The following is a 22598-nucleotide window of genomic DNA, read 5'->3' as shown; positions in this document are numbered from 1 at the left end:
GTTTATTAAATTTTGAAAAAAATAGAAGTTGAAATTTTGATATTAAGTTATTGACGTTTTAAAATTTACAATAAAAATTAACATTTGAAAAATAAAAGGAAAAATCTCCCAATTCCCTGATGATTGGTTGAAGAGTGAAAGCATTGAAAGGATAGACTTGGGAAAAGAGTGTTGAATATGGTTATGTGTTTATTACAGGTATATTTATATTGTTTTTAAAAAATTCATACATTTAAAAGGTGGTTATATCTCAGGTAAAACTAAATTTTATTTGTGTAAAATATAAGTGATTTACCATTCCAATGGGAATTGATAATTACCAATTACAATCTAAAAGAGAATAATTCATACTAAAACAAATGAAAACTTTTGAAACAATTTAAATAGTAATGACATTACACCAAACTCATCAAACATGTTACAAGCAAAGCTGGTTTTTTACCATACAGTTATATATATATATATATATATATATATATATATTATTCTTCATCTGGAGATGGAGCAATGGCAGATTCTGGTGCAGGGACAGGAGCACTTGAATTTCCACCACCAAGGAACCCAAATTTTTTGATAAGTTCATTAGCAATCAGCTGATTGGCACCATCTGATGGATGATACTCATCCCAAAAGACATACTTGCTTCTATCACTGCACAATGTTGATGCCGGTAAGCATGTGAGAGCTGGTCGAATTCTTCCAAACGAACAACACGGCGAATCAGCATTATCAAACCCTACAAAAAGAAAAAGTTCAAAAAAGTCTGAAATCAATCGTGATAAATGCTTATAAACAGTGATGGAACGTGGTATTAAGTTTTATGGGGCCTAAATTTAAAGTTTCAAAAATTTTGGGTTCATGGAGAATTTCAAAAAAAATAAGGGGTCTAATTAAAACTTCAAAAAAAGCTTTGAAAAAACTAGTTAAAACTTTCGAAAAATTTAGAGGATTTAATTAAAATTTCAAAACTTTTAAAGGGCTTAATGTCAATCTTCTAAAATTTTTCAGGTGTTAATGCCTCGTCTACCTCCTCTTACGTTCCGTCCTACTCATAAACTTTTTCACCAATAAAAGATTGAAGTCGTTAGTTTTTCCTTAACACGGACTCACCGTAATTCTTCGGATTCCGTATCACATTATCGACAACGTCGTAAGCGTCTCCGAACATGAAGCTAGCATTGGGAAGTCTACTATCCAAACCGGCTAACAATTGGCTTGCAGCTTTGTTGAAACTTATAGCCAACTTGTTTGCTCTTTCTTGGCATTGTCCTGTTGTACTTAACACCCTTTGTAGCGGTATGCAACCCATCGGTCCGAGTCCAAAAACCATCAATTTCCGTGCTCCTAAGTTATGCAAAACCTTCGGAAAAAACCCCCGAAAGTCGAGCTTTAATTAACACTACAAATGAAAATAGATGTTATAGAAAACAATCATTTGATCATGGAAAACTACAATGGAGGTCACCCGATTATGATTTTTTTATCATTTAATTATGAAAAGTTACAAAATGGTCACTCAAGTATTCAATTTTATCTTTTTTGGTCTCCAGCTGGCTAACGTAAAAATGAAAACATTCAAAAATCCAAGATAGTTTGGTGACTAAAAAGGACAAAATTAAATAGTTAAGTGACTAGTTTGTAACTTTTCGTAGTTAGGTAGTCAAAAACTTTTTACTAATAGTTGGATGAAAATTTTGTAAGGATTCATAATTGAGTGATAAAAAAAAACATAATTGGTGACTATTAATGTAGTTTAGCCTTTGATCATTTAAATGAGTTTTACCAAGAGTTGGTTTTGAAGTGTTTCCATCAAGTATCGAACAAAAGTTTGGTCATTGTATTTCCAAGAATCACCATAAACTGGCATCAAGTAATTGTTGATGAAATCATTGCTCCCTAATGCCACCACAAAGTTAGCCTCTCCCATAAATTTGTCGGTCGCTTGTTTACCGAGTTTGTTCGTAATCAATTCTTTCGTCCCTCGAAATAACTCGATTTGCTTCCAAAGGGAAAACTTCTGAATCTGAAACAGGTTAAAGATATCGGGTCTTAGAGCCGGGAAGATATTGCGTTTTTTCGATTTTGGTCAAATTTTGGTTTTGGTCCCTATACTATGATTAAATTTGAGATTTAGTCTTCAGAGTTTAAATTGACATAATTTGATCCTTTAGTTTATGTCATTTATTAGTCCTAACAGAATTAACTATTTCAGTGTGGATTTTTTTTTCTGAAAAAATCATCCCTTTTAACTTATCATACTAACACTGATTTTTGGGATTGGAAGGGATGTTTTTAAGAAAAATATTCAAATCATCATTTTTAACTGAAATAGTTAATGATGTTGTTATTTAGGCTAACTAATGACATTATAATAATATAGGACCAAATTATATAAAAGTAAGATACTAAGATTAAAACACAAATTTAAGTATAGCAAAGGCACCAAGAGTAGAATTTGACTTTTTTTTCATAGGGACAAAAGTTGCAAGAAAACTTACAAAGTAACCTCCTGTTTCATTCAAAATCCCACCTCCTCCAGAGGCATAATTTACTCCACTTTCCAATATCACATCCTCGGTCAATGATGGATCCAAAAATGCTGGTGGCCTTGGGAGACCAGTGCTGTCACCTGTTGTCAAGGGCAAAGGCAAGAATTCAGTATCGGGAGGTCGAAATAAAATTTTAAAATGTAGAGGGGCAAAGGTAAAAGAAATTGTCTAAAAAGGCTTAAATTGAACACTTAACAATTAGAAAGGACTAAAACTGTTATTAGTCCACTTAACCAAGGGAGCGAAAACCCTGCATGTTGTAATAACCTAACGTATACGGCAGCATGTCAAAAACCACGACCGTGACCACAATGTAAAGCCTGAACTCGTTAAAATTTGAGAGGCAAAGATAAATTTGGTAAAAAAATAAAATAAAATAAAAAGCTTCATTGAACATTTAACAACTAGAAAGGACCAAAGCTGTTATTAGTCCACTTAACCAAAATGGCATACACCTTGCCTGTTGTAATAACCAAACATATACAGCAACATGCTAAGAATGGCGACCGTGACCACAATTTAAAACCCAAACTCATTAAAATTTTGTCCAAAAAGCTTAAATTGAACATTTAACAAGTATAAAGGACTAAAACAGTTATTAGTCCAGTTAACCAAGGAAACCAAAACCCACCTATGATATCGGCAACGGTTCGGCCATTAGTGAACCTTCCATTAGGCAAGCCATTGCCAAAATCAATACCATAAAAAGGCAAGTTGGCCTGAGCCAAGCTCTTTGAAAGGTACATGTTGTTGCCCACATCCGACAATGAATCCCCGAAAATAAACTGAACCACCTTGCATTGAACACCTTCAATGGCGATTCCTATAAGGACCAAACACAGTAAACAACTCCATCTCACATTGAGTTTCATGTTGAGAGAACAAAGGTGATGGTGAAATTTTCCTTGTTCAATGGAACATGTGTCAGAGCTTATATATACATTATGGGGTTTTCATTTTTATTACATTGTCTGTCTGTTTGGCGAGTTTTAGACCTAACTGCAACTACCCCTTCTTCTTGTTGCAACCATGTATCCGTAATATGTATATATTAATCAGAGCCTTTACTGCAATGGTCAAGGTCAAAGATGTCTACATCTAGATCAAGAAGGTGAGCTGATTTTCTTTTTCTTTTTAAAGAACGATTGAGCAGTTAAAGTGAGTTTACCTAATATAAATATAATCAAATGTATTAAATGGGAACATTGGAGCCTTTCCATTATTTTCAAATGTTGGACAACAACACCATTACAACTTTGGTCACATAATACATATATATTTTATAATTTTAATCTCCTTTTCTTATTTGTTTTAACTCAATTAATTCTTCAATGGAGAACGAGTTTATGTATTTTTTTAACTATTTCGTTAATTCATTATTTTAGGTTTCACGTTACTAAAAATGGGTTTTGATTTTTGTTAGGATAGTTATTACCATTGGTCCAAAACTCATTTGAATTTGGGTCGGTACCGGTCTAAATTCACGGGATCGCAGACTGAGCTCGCATGATGAGATCATGGACTGAGCTCGCAGCTCACTTGCTGAGCCTACTCCCCTGCGTTGTTATACGTGCATAAGAACACATAACACGTGTTCAATCTAGAGTAGGGTACGTGTTTGTATGCATGAAGCCTACTTAATTTATCATCTTAATGAACAATATCCATATCATGGACAAATATCACCAAGAAAAAAAGATGGAGAAAAAAATATTTCAACAATTTTAAATTGGATCACAAAATATTAATTAAAATATATGATTGTTTCTTAATAAGTTTAAATTTTACTAATGTGTAAATGAAATAATTATCCAAAATTGGCCCAAATAAGAAAAAATTAAACTATTACTTAATAAATTGAAAATTAAATGCTTAAAAGTGTTAAATTTAATAAGTATTAAATTTGAATTATAAAATTATTCAATATTTTATTGAATATTAAGCGTTGAATATGAATAAACATAGTTTCTTTCTTTTGGCTACAACTTTCTCGTAAAACCATTAACAACTCTGTCGTTATATCAAACAACAATTCTGTATTAATAATATTTTGGTTAAAATTTTCTATTAGTCCTTGTAATTTACAAAGTTATGGATTTAATCTTTCTACTTTAATTTGATCAATTCTAGTTCTTGTACTTTTTCGAATTGATCAATTTTAGTCCCTATACTTGCCTAATTTTGAAATTTTAGTCACAAACCAAACAATAGCAATTTGATCCATCTGGTTAAATTCGATTACTAGTCTTATACTATGCATACAATCGTAAATTTAATCCATATTCTCTAATTGGATCATTCTAAGTCCTTATATTTTTCAAATTTTGAAATTTCAATCTTGACGCAAAACTATCATTAATCCATTAACTGAATCTTTAGTAGGTAATAAGTGAAAATAATAAGTTGATACGATATGGTATTACACACGTGGTAATATGTTTACCACATCGATTTTGAAAATAGTAGAACTTAACTGAATGAATTTAGCAATTATTGCTTGGTGAGCATTGAAAATTTAAATTTTGAAAGGTACTAAGACTAAAAATGACCAAATTAAAGTATAGGGACTAAATCCACAATTTTCACAAAATACAATAATAAGAGAATTTAACCTAATATTTTCCTCTGAAACATCAAAGACAAAAGCTTAGGGTGCAAATGACAATCAAAATACAATCAAATCAACATATAAACAAAATCTTCCTATTCAATTTCAATCATGGCTGAGTATGGTTTTCTAAGCCATGCTTTTTGGAACAGAGTCAAGGTTTATGATGGCTTACATGATTTCCTATCTAGTTTCTACAATAGAGGCAAATTTGGAGAAGAAGACATATTAAAGGGAATCAAATGTGAGTGTCGGCCATGGAGATATATATATATATCGCACAGATACCTGTTCTATACTCCGTACACATGTCCTCAGTATCGGACATGAATGTTTGATATGAGTAATTCAAATAAAAAATGAAAAGTCGGAGCAACATAAGCACTCGGGTTAGCACTGGCAGTTCTTTTGTTCAACTTGTCTACCAATAGTCATTACAAGAGCAGTGTCCATCTCTGAAATGATGAAACCTGGTTCGATCTCGGATTATTAACTGCCTGTTGTAGACCCCTGAAAGAAACTTCGCGAAATTGTGACAATCGATGCAAATCCGAAGATTCTTGGTAACTCGTAACGTCGTGCCGGGTCGAGTTACCAGAACCCCAAAAGCAAGAGCTAGTTTCTCGCTATGATAAGAGAGTGCATTTGCTTTTTCTTCTGCACCTAAATCATGTAATTCAGATGTTGTTTCAGCAACATAACCAGCAATCTTCAATTGCTTATTAATCTCGTCTAGCTTATTGTAAATCTCATGTTTTTGTGGATGCGAAACGTCATCCACGATGAATTCGTGTACAACTCCTTTAAGCTCGATTGAACTACATCCAGGTGTTGTTTGAATTCCTTTATCTTTCAAAAACTTCCTCAGTTCACTCACTTTCTCCCAGCTACCAGTTGATGAATATATATTCAACAGCAAAACATAGTCCCCTGCTTCTTGAGCCTTGAGTTCAATCAAATGTTCGATCACACGTTCACCAAGTGTAAAATGACCGTGAATTCTACAAGCTCCGAGCAAGGTCCTCCAAATAGCTGCATCAGGCTTAACCTTCATTGATATTATAACTCGATAGGCTTGTTCGAGTAAACCGGCACGGCCTAAAAGATCAACAACACACCCATAATGATGAACGTTAGGCATTATACCGAATTCTTTGCTCATTTGATTAAGAAACTCCATCCCTTCATCGACTAAACCACAATGGCTACAAGCCGAAAGGAGTCCCGTAAATGTTTGTTCATCCGGGATGACCGTTTTCCGCATCTCTTCGAACGCTAGAATAGCATCTCTCCCGAATCCGTTCATTGCTAAACCGGATATCATAGCACTCCACGAAATAACATTCTTCTCTCCAATTCCCTTAAAAACATCATAAGCCTTGTCTAAACATCCACACCGAGAATACATTGATATAAGCGAATTGGATAGGTTACGAGCAGTACCGTAACCACGTTCTTTAATATAACGATGGACCTTTTCGCCAAACTCTAACGCCCCTAAATTAGCACAAGCTTGTGTCACAAGGAGACAAGTAACATCATCAGGTTCACAAACGCCCTCATTTTTCATGTTATCAAACAACATTAACACATCCCTAGTCCTCCCATTACGTAAATAACAAGAAATCAATACATTCCACGCAACAGTGTCTTTTTGAGACATTTCATCGAACACTTTACAAGCATCCTCCCGACTTGCGAAACTCGAATAAAATTCCATCAAGGTAGTAAGTAAAAGACAATCTGATAAAAACCCATCTCTTATAATCCTTCCATGAACCTGTAAACCGCAAAAAACCGAACGAAATTTAACGCAAGATTTAATGACGAAAGAAAATGATATGGGGTCAGGCTTTAGGCCTTTTTGTCTCATTTCTCTGTAAAGAAAAAAGGCTTCTTTAGGTGAATTGCTGGAAGAGTAAGCTCTGATGAGAGTGTTGTACTGAGAGGAAGATGGGTTCTTGATTTGAGAGAAAAAAAGACGTGCATAGCAAAGATCACGAGAAGAACAAAGGGAGGATAGAAACAAGAGGGAAAATTTTGGGTTTTGAAGAAGGGAAGAACGGGTAAGGTGAGCTTGAATTTGAAGTAAATGGGGTTTATGGGTGCAGGATTTTACGACGGAAACCATGGTTTGTTGTTGTTGATGTCTTGAGGTGGATTTGAGCATTGGCTTTGGATGTTGATCGTTGTTTGGGCATGTTTCTTGGAAGCTTTCGAGACTGAAATGTCGATGAATTGGGATCATTGTGCTTGTGAAAGAAGGGATAGAGAGCTTGAGGGAGAAGACGATGATGGTGATGTTCGTTTTGTTGATGCATGCTGAAATTTGTGTCATTGTCAGAGTTGTTTGCTCTTTTGCATTCCCTTGTTTTATGGCCTTCGAAAAAGGGCGGGATTCGTCGGGTGTTAAAGGCCTCATATTTGAATTTTGTTAATTTATTTAAGCCTTTTAAGTAGATTTTGGGGTCTAATTTTATGGAGGAAGAATATACTATACTTAAACTGGATTATTATTAATCCAATTACTTCAAATATAAAATTAACAGTTAATGAAATTCAAGTTTTTTTAAATATATTAACCGAATTGAAATATCTTAATTAATTCAATTAGTTAATCAAATTCAGTCGATTAATCAAATTAACCAAAATTTATTTATTTTTATCTTTTGGTTAAAATAAATATAAAACATATAAAAATATATTACTAATGTTTATTTTTTATTTAATAGTTTAAAAGACTTTAAATAAAGATGAAAATAATAAATAATAAATAAGACATTAGAAACACTAATAAGTCTTGAAAACAACAAATATTTCAATTAATTGATTAATTCGGTTAATTATCTAATTTTGAATCAAATTAACGAATAACCAAAATTTCAAAATATCATTAAAAGATCTCTAACCGAATTAAATTTGACCATCGACCGATTAACCGAATTAGATCAATTTGTTAATTTCTTATTCAAGATTTAATGTAAATATTGACAAAAAAAAAAGGGGGTTAATTTTGGGTTTTGAAGGAGGGAAGAACAAATTGGGCATGGTACTTGTATACATATCAAACATCAAAATACATATTAACCTCGAAAAGATTAGACGGTAATTATAATAAAACACCCACACACATATATATAAACAGACATCTATGACAACATAAGAGACAAAGATCAATACTCATAGTGTATCTGTGTACGTAAAAACCAGCAAATTGTTCTAAAGATTAAAAAAAAACATCATAAAAGCCCTAGATCCGTACTTGATGAAAAAGAATCAGATAAAAGATACTTGATTTCTTCATCATCATCTTCTTCTTCTTCATTTCTTCTGCTACCATCATTATTACTACCAAAAGCTTCCGCCGCCAATCGTGACGGCTCCTCCTCCATCACCATCATCATCATCATCTTCCTCTTCTTATAATTAGCCTTAAAACAAGCTTGTCTTAACCTCTTAGTTCTGTCATCCAATTCCATATTTGGCATCTCTTCCAACATTTCCCTCTCTTTCCTTAAAGCCTCCATTGCTTCCCTCAATTTCCCTTCACTTCCCTCTCTTTCTTCCCTGTCCAACACCTGCAAAAGAAAACCAAACCAGTTCATGTATTCATGTCATGTTGGTATTTTTTTTTATGTTCGAAAAAGAACAACCACCATATTACCTGAAGATTCTTGGTTAGGGTTTGTAAACTCATAAGTTTACGATAAGGCCACCTACGTATTCCAAGTTCCCTACACCTTTTCTTCAATAATGTTAACCCTACCTTAAGCTCTTTAGCAGCTTTTGTTATTGGCATATAAAAATATTGTGAAATAATTTCCCTTGACAACATTTTTGCATTATTGAAATTTTTAGTCTTCTTCTCCCTCATTAATCTCTGCTCTCCACTGTGTCTGCCATTGTTAACTTTCAAAAACTTTTGATTTTCTGGTTCAAATAATGTTCCCAGTTCATTCCAAAAACTATTCTCTACAAAAAAGAATTATATAAATATATATAATTTTAAAAAATCAGTTTATGAATGTAAAAAAAAATAGTGCACCTTGGGTTAAGTTTGGATTTTGTTCAACATCAGCATATAAACAAAAACTGTTCATCAATGGCGCAGAATCGTAAAAGCTCATGTCTTGTACGGAAAACTCATCTTCCACCATTGAATTATAAAATAAACTGAAAAATAAAATCGAAAATTAAATCATGATTGAGGATATGACATATACGAAGTTAAAATTTACCTTGAATCTAGAGGTTGAGGGAAAGAAGATGAGCATCCTTCATTAGACCAGCCATTAAAGGAACAGTTGCTCCCCATTGTTTTATTTGTTTTGGAGATTATGAGAGAAATTATGGCTTTGGAAATGTGAAGAGCCAGTAAATGGCTGTGTGTGTATATATATATGAGAGGTAATTATTGATTTTTTGGGGAAGATGGTGCGCCGCCATGGATGGATAAAACTGGCCATGCATGCTAGAACCAATGAATACCTTTGCTTATTTAATGCTTTCTTCTTCTTCTTTTTTGCTTGTGAGATTAACTACGTTATTGAAAAAAATACATATTTTTAACTCTCTTTATTTTTTTCACATTTTGATTGAAATAATCTGTAAATTTTGCCATATTTGATTTTACGCTAATAAAAATATATATATTTTCCCTAAAACAAATTATATTTGATACACATGTAATGGGTAGTTCATATACACTGTCAATAAATTATAAAAAGTCACTTGTTAAAAATATAAGAAATTTTACAATTACCCATTAATTTATTCACAATGTGTCTTAAAATAGTTTACAAACATCGATTGAGTTTTAGCTTTATTGGCATGAATATTCTTATTAATACAATAAGATGTATATTCGAGTGTGCTTTAGATAGTGCATTATTATATTTATGAAGTTAAACATTATTAACATTCAAATAAAATGTAAAAAATTATAATTATGAGTGTATAATTTTAATTTTCATTATATACTGTTAATATTTTAGAAAAAATGTTTTTTATTCAGATTGATTAATCCATGAAAATATTTTATAAGATTTTAAAATATAAATAACTACTAAAAAGAAAAGAAAACCAATTAATATTCTTTAAAGACTCATAATAAGATTAGGTTAATAAAAACGATTTTTACCATTTAAGTAAAAGAGTTAATCTTATGTAACTGCAAATAAATGATTATAATTAAAGGGAAATTATGAGCTAAGATGTAACTCCTCGTAATTAAAAGCTTATTAAAATGTAAAAGAAAAATTGTTTACATATGTAAATCCGTGCATCAATTTTAATTATCCAATATTTTTATATTATTAATTAAAATATTAATTTTAATATATATTTGATAATTATTAGTTATTTACTTTGAATACATAATTAAACATTTTAACCTATTTTATGAACTATATATGATTTATCTCAATTAAATATAAAATAAAACAACGAACTTAAATAAATATAAATCGTATAAAAAATAAAATATATAAAATTAATTTTTATATATAATACATTTATCCATGCATGAGCCTCATGTACTAATAATACACAATCGCTTCTTTCAAGTTTAAGATTTAGGGCGAGAGATTTTAAAGTGATAATAAGAGAGATAAGAAAAATATAATATTATAATTAATATTTAATTATGTTAGAAATAAAGTTATTAATATTCATCTATAAGTTTTTTTCTGTTTTTTTTTTTACTATAAAATGATCATGTGTTAAAAAATGAATTTTTTTCGATTAAGTTTTAGTTCAATTGGTATGGGCATTGTTGTCAATGTAGGAGGACGTAAGATTGAATGCGTTGAAACACATTATCCTCCTACTTATGAGTTAGAGAGAGGCTATGGTGGTTTTAGGTATTGTCTCAAAAAGAGTAGATATAATCAGAACCTATAATAAGATTGTTCAAAAAATAAAATGAATTTTTGTTCTAGATTGGGATACAACTTAATTTTTCTAAAATTCATGCCCAAATCAAAATTCAGCTTGGCCTGTTTCGATGTTATATTTTAATAATAATTATTATATATTTATAATTAAATTTAATTAATTTTTATTTAAATCTGAAACGGGTTGATTCGAGACAATCCAAGGTCCAATTTAGGCCAAGTAACAAGAGAGCGACTTTCAAAAATGATAAATCTTTAGTTAAATTCTTTCAAAAATCATAAAATTATAAATTAATACAATAATAATTCAATTTTGACCCTTGAGTTTAATTAAAAAACTCTTTCGAATTTTATTTACTAACAAATTTTAAATAAATAGATAATAATTACATCTTTATAAATTTCAATCATGTATTTTTATTTATTCCTATCCATAGAATAATGTAATCAATACAATACATATTATTTTTGCTACTCATGTTGTACTGATAATCCCATCTCAATGAGGAAATAAAAGCAAAAAGAAGTACAAGGACGAAATGGAAAGAACTGTTTAAGAAAAATAAAGGATAAAATTACTCCCAAAGTAACTAAATTATTAATAAATTTATATTTTGATCACTCAACTTTTAAAAGTTACAAAATATAGTCACTGAACTATTCAAAAATTTCCATTTAAAAATTAACAGCCCAATGGCTAAAATAAAACTTCTAAATGATTCAATAACTATTTTATATCTTTTTTAAATCAAGTGACCATAACGTAAATTTACTAATAGTTTAATAACCTTAGGTGCAATTTACCCAAAAATAAAAACAATAGAGCTAGATATAGCGACTAATTAAACAGCAAGAGCTTGTCTCTCAGGGTCGGAAACTCGAGTCCTGAACCTGTCGATAAAGGCCGAAGCTTTACGATCAATACCCGGTTCGGCAGTCCAACGCCTTCCGTCTTCGTCGCTCGGCCACATCCTTCTCACATAAATGCCGTCCTCGCTCACGTCGTCGCCTCCGTTGGAACAACAAGCCGAGAATAGGCTGAAAAATGAAAACGAAGATGATTTCCTATGCCTAGTGTAACCTGAACCCATATCACTCTCTTCTTCTTTTATCGGCAAGCAATGGTACATGAAAAAAATCATAGCTAGCATATATGTATATATATAATAATGGGGTGGGGGTGGGGGAGGGGAGAAACCACTTGGGTTAAGCAAATGGAAGGGGGTGTCTTTAATTAATTTAAAAATGCATATATATCATGGCTGTAAAACTTGAACAAAGCAAAGCAATAAGCATATATGTTTTGGTCCTCAGCTTTATTTTTTCCCCATTTTTCTATGCTTTTTCGTTGTTTCCCTCGGTGGTATCGTATCTTACTATATATACCTTTTCTATTTATTATTATATAGTTACTGCTATTCGACCTATTTCCATCGTTTCCTTTCCTTTTCTTTTCAATCCTTATATTATATATGTACTCTTATCCATATTAGGCATACTGGTAAAACCATAGGGGCATATCTAGAAATTTTTTAAGGGACTTAACAATCCTTTTTCCTTTTTGAGGTGAAAGTGAAATTTTATTATATATTAGTTTAAAAGGACTAAATTGAATTTTTTTTCATTTTGGGTAAATTCACCCTAATCTCGTATCTATTTAAGATTTAATAAAATTTATTATTATTAGGCATAGTAGTAGTGGAATTTTTAACTAGATGAGAAGGATACTTAATGTTTTATTCTTGTGAAAAATTTCACCCTTAATATATCAAATAAAATTAAATGAATGGCACATATATTTTCAAAGTGTAATAAGAAAAATTTTCACCGAAAATAAAGTATATGTAGTTTGACTGAAAATATATAATGTTTTTTCACTGAAAAAACACACATATATAAAGTTTAATCGGAAAGATGAATCGATACCCCCTATAGCAAGCTGTTTTCTCTGAAGTATTCCATACTACGGCTGCCGAACTTGTTTCCTCTTTACTCGGCTACTTTATTCTTAGGGTCATTTTCACGAAATGTCCTTAAACTATCACACATATTCTAAATTGATCCTTAAATTTTAAAATATTCTAATTAAATCTTCAAAGTACTGGTATTATATTCATTCATTACATGCATATATATCACATAAACAATTTGGATCTAACATGTTAAAAAACTATGCCATATAGTATTGATACATTAAGGACTTAATTAAAATATTTTGAAGCTTGACTACCAATTTAGAATCTAGATCGTAGTTTAAGGACATATAATAGAATTAACCCTTAGTTTTAATCTTCTATGCTAAGTTATCTTATAATTGATTATAGGAAACATGAAGGAAAGCTCATAGAGAGACCTAGCTCGTTAAGCAAAGTAAGCAACCTTTTTGCACATAATTTGTGAGAACTACTAGCTCGGACCCCTTCAATGTTGCCAGCTTAACTACTATACTTTATGAATTTCAATATTTTTATAATATATACATTATACTATCTTAAAGTAGACTTAGGAAAGGTTCATGAACTTGTATGTATATACATGTAAGTATATATATAATCACCGATATATATAATATACTTAGTTGTAGATGCTGCAAACTCTTGATCAATATTAAATTATAACACACTTACAATGAAGGTATTGAAAATCGCTCAAGTCTTACCATTTATGGGTTTAAATTGATTTTTATAGATCTTATATATGAATATATAATAAAAACGAAAACATTATCATAATAATATTTGTTATTTTATAAAAATAATGGGGTTTTAATAATTTTTCAATTAAATTAGTGCTCGAATCAAAATACCAACCTAATTATAACTAATTTATGGCATAGCCATGACGTGGGTGAAAACAATTATCTAATAAAATTATAAAAGATTTATATAAATACTAAATATGTCTTTAATTGAGATGATAAAATTGAAATATTAGAGATCGTGATGTTTTGCGTTTGAATTACATTATGTATATGTATTTTCTAAAATTTATATAAAAGATAAAAGATAAAAACATCCTCAAAATAATATTTATTCATTTGTAAAAATAATTTTTAAATAAATTTATAACTAATTTGCAATTCAGTCAAAAGTAATACCAATTCGATCACGACTTTGGATATTAGTAAAGATATTATATGTATATATATACATATATAATAATTATTTCAACAATTAATTTAAGTAAAATTTCAATGAATTAAAAAAATCCTTCAGTTAAAAAAATTAAGTGATTTATCTAATTTAACATAAAATTTATAAAATATTTTAGTTTTTCATTATACTTATTTTTATTAAGTTTTTACATATTTTCGTTAAGCTCTTTTAAACTTTTATAGTTGGAAGTTGTTAATCTTTTTATTCTATTTAGATTTTATTATACATAAAATTATATATTTAAAATATTAAAATAATAATTTTTTCAGTTAAATGAAAATCAAAAGAATTAAAAATATTAAAATATTTATTCAATTAAAATTATATATTAAAAATGTTTTTGAACAAAATACGAATCATTTTCTTGTAATTGGTGTTATGTAATGTTTTTAATTAATAACAATTTCCGGAATATTTTATGTTGTTATTATTGTTTTAAGTATATATTTTATTTAAAATATTATTTTATCAATAATTTTAATTAATATGATATTATTTGGATAATAATTTTATAAAATATAGGAGTAAATCATGCATTGCACGGTATAAAAATTAGTTAATATTTAATATTACACCCGATTGCTAAGAATTTGAGCAGAAAGGTGAAACATGTATTTTGTAGGACCTGTTTTATTGTGACATTATAGAAATTAATATTTTATTTTCTGAATTTATCTTAGGAACAAATGCCATAACATTTGCTTTTTTGTAATAAAGTGCAGCCCTCGTACTTTGTACTTGGGATATTTTGTAATAAAGTATAGCTTTTACTTTAAAAATTTATGGAATATAACAAAATCCGAGAAAAGAAAAGTAAAAAAATAAAATTAAAGTGAAGGACTTTTGGATTGGCATCGGCTGTAATTGGTATACGGATATTTGTGGTCAAATTTTGGTACATTTTGTCTTTCTATTATGATTTTGTTATTTTAATATGTATATTTTTATTTTTAAAATTTTAAAATTTGATTTATTTTGTTGCGGTTTCAAATATTATAGATTCAAATTTTAAAATTATTATTTACTGCAGATTCGAAATAGGTATGGATAGATACCGTGGATATTAAATGGATAATAATGTTTGATTCGAATTTGGATAATTATTCTCGACAATGTTTGCATTAGTAAGCGATTTTAGGTAGATTTGTAGATTTAAATTCAGATAATTAAAGAGATGTAAATATCCAACCTGCTAGCAAATATTATCTAAACAATAATCATTAAAATTAAATTTTATGCGACAAATATATCATCACATGTATAATGTCATGTTAGTTTGCTATTTATATTTAATACTCACAAAAATATCACATTTGTTTAGTTAATAAAATTAATTACTACCATTTGCATTAGGATTGGATTTGAAATGTACAACAACTAAAAATGATTAAATTGGAGATTAATTGTAAAAATTTACTCAAAGGATTTAACTATTATTGTTTGAATTATGAATGAAAATTAAAAAGAAGAAGAATAAAATGAACCAAAATTAGAGTATAGAGACTACATTTGCAATTTACACGCAGTATAGAGATCATCAGCATAATTTAACCTATATTTATAGAAGAGAGAGCATTTTTAAATAAACAATTTTATTAGTCATGTACAAAAAAATGTTGAATCAATCCAATACTTCTATTGTTTTTATCAATAATTGTACGATAAATGAATAACTCTCACATTCTTAATTTGCTTAAAACTTATGATGCATAACTTAGTATAATATAAAATATGATCATCGATATATTAAAATATTATTTATATAAAAATACATAAATTATATTAAATTTACATTAATATAAATTAAATAGATTCCTTCATTTACATATAAAAGAAAATCATACTATGTACAATGTGCATCCAAGCTGTACAAACTTTTGGCAAATTGAAAATGGGCTTTTGGATACGTTTTACTCACCTCTTTCATGTATATACTTAGAAGTCAATTAAATCGAAAAATTAAAAAAGAAGGAATTTGGCTTATCAACCCTAAATTATTAGAGATTTATTTGGTCAGCTAACGCTAAACTAGGGTTGGCAGGCAGGTTTATCTAATATTCTCTATGAATTATTGAGCTTAGTTCCCAGCAGTCTAACTTTAGTACAAAAATCTATAAAAAATATTTAAGAGAAAAAGCCGAAATGCGTTTGGAGTAATGGTGTTCACGAGTCGATTTGAATTTGATTCATCATTGATATCAATATTCATAGTTATTTAAATTCGGCTCAACTCAAAATATTAATTTTAATTTTATTTATATTTATAAATAATTAATTTAAGTCTGTTTAGATTCACCCATACTATCATATAAAATTAAGAATGTGTTTAATAGTTACAATTTTGTATTATAATGTACAATATTTAATTTTTATATGATTTAAATTATATAATATACAAAAGAAAAGAAAACATTTTATAAACTTAAAACGGGTTGGACTTGGCCTTTGAATATTGAATTGAGCTTGACTCATATTTTATATTATATAATTTATATTAAAATAAAAATTAAATTTATTATCAAGTTGTTTATGTTAAAAAAAAGAAAATATATACGTAATTGGTAAATATAATAAAAATAATTATGTTAAAAATGACAGGCCCTAATAGACTTGAGTTAACCATTTATAAATACGGATAAACTTACATAAAAATTAAAATTAATATTTCAAGCTTGATCAAACTTATGCAATTATGTATGGTATGCCTAACTCGAACTTGACCCGACTAGACTAACAATAGCTCTAATTTTCATGTTTTGTTTAATTTTTTTTAAGTTCAGTTTATTTATTTTCTCATAGTTGTATCATAATTTTGTTCTAAAAGAAATTATATTTAAAAGTGTTATTGGTTCTCTCATTTTATTTTATTAATTTATGTTCAGATTTGTATATAATTATTTAAAAGTTATTTAACCATTTATAATGTAATAAATATATATACTAATTATTAAATGTTCACCAAATTATTAAATTTTGTATTTTTTTCCTATTTGGCTAACGTAAAAAAATAGAAATATAAAAAAATTAAAGATAATTGGGTAATTATAAAAGACAAAATTGAATAGTGGAGTGATCATTTGTAACTTTTCATAGTTATTAGGTGATCAAAAAAGACAAAACTGAACAGCTAAGTAACTATTTTATAACTTTTCATAGTTGAGTCACCCAACTATTCAAATTTGTATTTTTTAGTCACCACTTGGCTAAAGTAAAAATGGAGACACCCCAAAATGCAAAATAGTTGGGTGACTAAAAAAGATAAAATTAAATAGTTGGGTGACCAAAAAAGTAAAAATTAACAAAATTAAGTGACCAATTTATAACTTTTCATAGTTAGGTGACCAAAAAAGAAAAACAACAAGTTAATAAAAATTAACAAAATTAAGTGACCAATTTATAACTTTTCATAGTTAGGTGACCAAAAAAGAAAAACAACAAGTTAATTGACTATTAATATAGTTTACCCTTATTAAATTGAAAACGAGGATACCATGTACTATACCACCATACCATACAGTACGCTGCGTATTGTGTTCAATTCTATTCTTTTCATGCATTTTTTGAGTTTCAGGCAATCGGCATTTGGGTTACCTGTCTACTCTCTCTCTCCGTACTCTTCTCGTCAAATTCAAGGATTCAATCTCCCAATTAACAACGAACCCACACACACACACAAAAAAAATCCTCCCTTTCTCATGTTTCTCCATTAAAGGTATCATCTTTTTTTTCCCTCTTTGAATTCAAACTCCATAGATATTAGGGTTTCTGAATCCTATTATACCATGCATTGTCCCCTTCTTTTTTGGGGTTTTTCTTTGTTTTTTCGATTTGGGTTTTTAGTCTTAGTAGGTAATGTCTCAATAGATTAAGTTGGAATTTTATGCTTTCTTTTTAAATTATTGTGAGTGAAAAAACAAAAGATTATGCTATGCATTTTCCCCTTTCCTTTTTGGGCTTTTTCTTTGTTTTTTCGATTTGGGTTTTTAGTCCCAGAAGGTAATTTCGGAATAGATTAAGTTGTTTTAACTTACTGCTTCGCTATTGAATTTTATGCTTGTTCTTTTTTGAATTCTTGTGCGAGGGGAAAAAAAATTAAAAAAAAAGATTATTATTATTTGATATTTCATGTTTTGTTTAATGTAGTTTCTTTTTGGTTGATTTGGGTTTTAGGCTATGGCTGCGAAGAAAATTATAGCAATATGCCAGTCTGGTGGCGATTTTGTCACTGATAAAGATGGTTCATTGTCCTATAGTGGTGGTGAGGCCTTTGCTATAGATATTAATGAGCAAACTAGTTTAAGTGATTTCAAGTCCGAAATAGCAGATATGTTTAGTATTAGCTCGGATAACATGTCGATCAAGTACTTTCTCCCTGGAAACAAGAAGACCCTTATAACTATCTCGAAAGACAAGGATTTGCAGCGGATGCTTAGTTTTTTAGGCGACTCTCTCACCGTTGATGTCTTTGTTGCATCGGATGAAGCGGCTGCTCGTAATGTTTCCAACATGCGTAGTAGGTAGTTACTCAGTTGATCTTTCTTGTTTCTGAATTTACTGTCTTAAGTTCTGTCCTTGCTGTTGTGGTTATGTATGCTTAAATGTGCAGGTCTAGCAGGACGACCGTCTCAGAAGCTGTTGGGGTTCCTATCGTTGCTCCTGCCAATGCTGCTCTTGGAATGACCGATGCCATTGATGATGTTGACATGTACATGCCGAATGAAACTCCTATAGACTGTATGCCTATTAATATCATCGAGCATCATAAAGCTGCACAAGTGTGGGAGAATACAATCACTGGCGTTGACCAAAGATTTAATAGTTTTAATGAATTCCGAGAAGCCTTGCATAAATACTCAATTGCACATGGTTTTGCTTATAGGTATAAGAAAAACGATAGTCATCGTGTTACTGTTAAATGCAAAGCTCAAGGCTGTTCCTGGAGGATATATGCGTCGAGACTATCCACTACTCAATTGATTTGCATCAAGAAGATGAACACCATGCATACGTGTGGAGGAGCTGCAGTAAAAGCTGGGTACCGGGCAACAAGGGGTTGGGTGGGAAGTATTATAAAGGAGAAATTGAAAATTTCCCCCAACTATAGGCCAAAAGATATTGCCGATGATATCAAGCGAGAATATGGAATTGAACTGAATTATTCTCAGGCATGGCGTGCAAAAGAGATTGCTAGGGAACAGCTTCAAGGATCCTTTAAAGAGGCATATAATCTCTTACCTTTTTTCTGTGAGAAGATAAAAGAGACTAACCCGGGCAGTATTGTCACCTTTAATACCAAGGACGACTCAAGCTTCCATCGACTGTTTGTCTCGTTTCATGCCTCGATATCTGGTTTTTTACAAGGTTGTCGACCCCTAATTTTTCTTGACAGTGTTTCTTTAAATTCTAAATATCAAGGAAACTTGTTTGCTGCAACGGCTGCAGATGCGGAGGATGGTATTTTTCCTGTAGCTTTTGCTGTAGTTGATGCCGAGGATGAAGACAATTGGACTTGGTTTTTACGGGAACTCAAATCTGCTGTTCCTACATCTAGCCAGTTAACATTTGTTGCAGATTTTCAGAATGGTTTAAAGCAGGCACTGGCTGATGTATTCGATAAATGCTACCACAGCTACTGTTTACAACATCTTGCTGACAAACTTAACAGAGAGTTAAAGGGGCATCTTTCTCATGATGCAAGACGGTTTATGATCAGTGACTTTTATTCTGCTGCTCGGTCACCACGACTTGAGGGTTTCCAGCGTGATACTGAATTAATAAGAGCCATTTCTCCTGAAGCTTATGACTGGATAATTCAAAGTGAACCAGAGCACTGGGCAAATGCCTTTTTCGGAGGAGCTAGGTATAACCACTTGATCTCGACCTTTGGGCAGCAGTTCTATAGTTGGGTATCTGAAGCACACGAGTTTCCTATAACACAGATGATTGATGAATTACGGGGTAAGATGATGGAGGCGATCTACAAACGTCGTGTGGATTCCAGTCAGTGGATGACAAAATTAACTCCGTGTAACGAGGAAAAGTTGCAGAAGGAAACTGCAATGGCGAGGTCATTTCAAGTGTTACTCACACAGGGTAGCACATTTGAAGTCCGTGGGGAAAATCCCGAGGTTCTTGCGGTTGTTAATATAGATCATTGGGACTGCAGCTGCAAGGGCTGGCAACTTACTGGTTTACCTTGCTCTCATGCTATTGCTGTCATTGAATGCATCGGTAGAAGTCCATATGACTATTGTTCTCAATACTTCACAACTGAGAGTTTCCGCTTAACGTATGCCGAGTCCATTCACCCTGTTCCAAATGTAGACAGACCAATTGAGGATGAATTACCTGAGGTAACAGCTGTAGCTGTAACTGTAACTCCTCCTCCATCTAAACGTCCACCAGGTCGGCCAAAGAAGAAGCAGCCTGAATCGATAGACATGATGAGACGACAGCTCCAGTGTAGCAAGTGCAAAGGTCTTGGCCACAACAAGAAAACTTGCAAAGAATCCTAGTTTAGACATAAGGACACTGTAAGTAGGCGCTTACTCTTCATGGTTTTACGGCTATATTAGATTAAATAGTTTGTTTGGCTAACTAGACTTTTCTTCTGGGTCTTTTTATGATGCCACTACTATCACTCCTGAAAAACTTAGTCTTTTAGATGAAACTTTGAGAATTAGACTGATTTGTATTATACTGATAACCGTAGTAATGATCATTGGTGGATGTTTCACTTTATAATCTTAGTCTGTTAACATACAGATTCCTGGTTATAGTCAACCCTGTGTCTAATCTGAGCATGTCAACCCTGTGTCTAATCTGAGCATACATTACGTAGTCTGAGTCAACACTGCTTCATTAAGAGCTCCGCTACCGTATGCTCCACTTGGTAACCTGCTTAGGGTTGAATGAATGATAAATAATATAATTTTATATGACCATATAACTTGTTTGTCCTTTATTTCAGCTGCTATTCATTGAGTGTTCATAGAGAAGTGAACAACTTGTTTTAGTTGCTCCCGCATCATTTAACACAAGATTCTGTGGAAGTTGGGGTCTCAATTTCAAACTTTTAACAGCTTTGTTGTTTGTTTCAGTTAGAACACTATTCATTCTTGTTTTATTTTTGTACTTCCATAGCTGATTTTCTTTATTCTTGTTGTGTCCCGTTTCTTCTCCTGTTGTCTTTTCCATGCTCTAATAAAGATATTGTATGATCCTACTGAAATTGCAATGACATTAATTTTAAGATTGTTCCATGGCAGGGTTTGTTTGTAAATTAAGTTTATGAAACCACCATATACAGACATATATATCCAGCTTGTGTTGTACAATGTTAGATGCTGAACAATAAGTTAGCTTGCTTGTCAAACCGTAATACTATTTCCATCCCTGGTGATGTTAGAGTAAATAGACTTTCCATAGGTAAAAGTACTATAGAGGCCCTTAACCCCCTCTACTCAAAAAATGAGAAATTAGTCCTTATACATTATATTAAAGAGCAAGTTAGTCCTTTCCGTTAAAAATTCATCTATTTGCACTATTAAAAACTCAGACAGTGAAATGTGGCTTGCCATGTGGACATCATACAAAGACCAGCTTTTAACAGTAGAAATGGATAGAAATTTAACAGAAAGACCAATTTGTTCTTTGATCTAATGTATAGGGATTAATTTGCTCATTTTTTGAGTAGTGAGTAAAATGCAATCTGACTCTTAGTATAGGGGCCTCCATGGTACTTTTACCACTTCCCATATCGTATTGCCGTATGGTTTTTCCACTTTGCGCTGCATTTGCTGTTGCATTTGTATATTCTGCCTATCGTTATGCGGTTTGTATATTCGTATATTTCTCTTATTGCTTTCTATTTATTGAATTTAGCTTAACTGTTATGTAGCTTATTGGGATTTGCTTCTTGGTTCTTGTGTGTAGCACCATAATTCATCTCGTATACATAAAATATGTTATCTGTTTAGGCATTCTCTTTATTTTTCATGCTAATATGATTTGGTGATAAAAACATTCCATTGCTAAATATGTGTTCTATGTTGCAAATCAGTGGCATATTTTAGATTTCTTGGATCCTTCATCACCATTTTGAGTGCTCACACCTGACGATCCAAAAATGAGAGCATATGCGCATGCAATAACGGAGTAACGACACCAATGCGATGTTCTAATGGCGACTGCCCTCTATTTGCTTTAATTTATATATAAAAAAATGGAAGAGGAAAAAATTGTGGTCTCATTTCTTTTAATTTGGTGATTGAGGTGACTAATAGTAGGAGCAGGGCTTAACTTGATGTAACAGTTTTTTGTTTTGGTTGAACTGATATGTATTTCCCATATTTGATTAATTGGTATCTCTCTGCATTATCGACCATATTAT

At 30.9% G+C, this 22598-nt stretch overlaps 4 protein-coding genes across 4 annotated transcripts; 1 reads left to right on the top strand and 3 right to left on the bottom strand.

Moving 5' to 3' along the window:
• Window positions 1-368: 368 nt before the first annotated feature.
• Window positions 369-3462, bottom strand: LOC105798001 (GDSL esterase/lipase At1g74460). The gene is made up of 5 exons (XM_012627863.2): window positions 3181-3462; window positions 2499-2629; window positions 1784-2023; window positions 1111-1360; window positions 369-736 (listed from the first exon to the last, which is right to left on the bottom strand). Exons 1-5 carry the CDS (start codon window positions 3419-3421, stop codon window positions 483-485), a joined length of 1116 nt encoding a protein of 371 aa, XP_012483317.1. The 5' UTR covers window positions 3422-3462; the 3' UTR covers window positions 369-482.
• Window positions 3463-5402: 1940 nt separating this feature from the next.
• LOC105800787 (pentatricopeptide repeat-containing protein At3g47530) lies at window positions 5403-7555 on the bottom strand. Its single transcript, XM_012632106.2, has one exon. The coding sequence runs from the start codon at window positions 7493-7495 to the stop codon at window positions 5579-5581; it is 1917 nt and encodes a 638-aa protein (XP_012487560.1). The 5' UTR covers window positions 7496-7555; the 3' UTR covers window positions 5403-5578.
• An 841-nt stretch (window positions 7556-8396) lies between these two features.
• Window positions 8397-9472, bottom strand: LOC105797788 (protein RKD2). The gene is made up of 4 exons (XM_012627709.1): window positions 9396-9472; window positions 9203-9330; window positions 8822-9087; window positions 8397-8735 (listed from the first exon to the last, which is right to left on the bottom strand). The coding sequence occupies exons 1-4, from the start codon at window positions 9470-9472 to the stop codon at window positions 8397-8399; spliced, it is 810 nt and encodes a 269-aa protein (XP_012483163.1).
• Window positions 9473-17724: 8252 nt separating this feature from the next.
• On the top strand, window positions 17725-22592 carry LOC105800780 (uncharacterized). The gene is made up of 4 exons (XM_012632096.2): window positions 17725-17918; window positions 18377-18723; window positions 18813-20739; window positions 22269-22592. The coding sequence occupies exons 2-3, from the start codon at window positions 18380-18382 to the stop codon at window positions 20719-20721; spliced, it is 2253 nt and encodes a 750-aa protein (XP_012487550.1). The 5' UTR covers window positions 17725-17918; window positions 18377-18379; the 3' UTR covers window positions 20722-20739; window positions 22269-22592.
• The last annotated feature ends 6 nt before the right edge of the window (window positions 22593-22598 follow it).

The sequence above is a fragment of the Gossypium raimondii genome, chromosome 9, assembly GCF_025698545.1.
Source record: "Gossypium raimondii isolate GPD5lz chromosome 9, ASM2569854v1, whole genome shotgun sequence".
In the NCBI taxonomy this organism is placed as follows: Eukaryota; Viridiplantae; Streptophyta; class Magnoliopsida; order Malvales; family Malvaceae; genus Gossypium; species Gossypium raimondii.
This window is presented reverse-complemented; position numbering and strand designations above follow the sequence as displayed.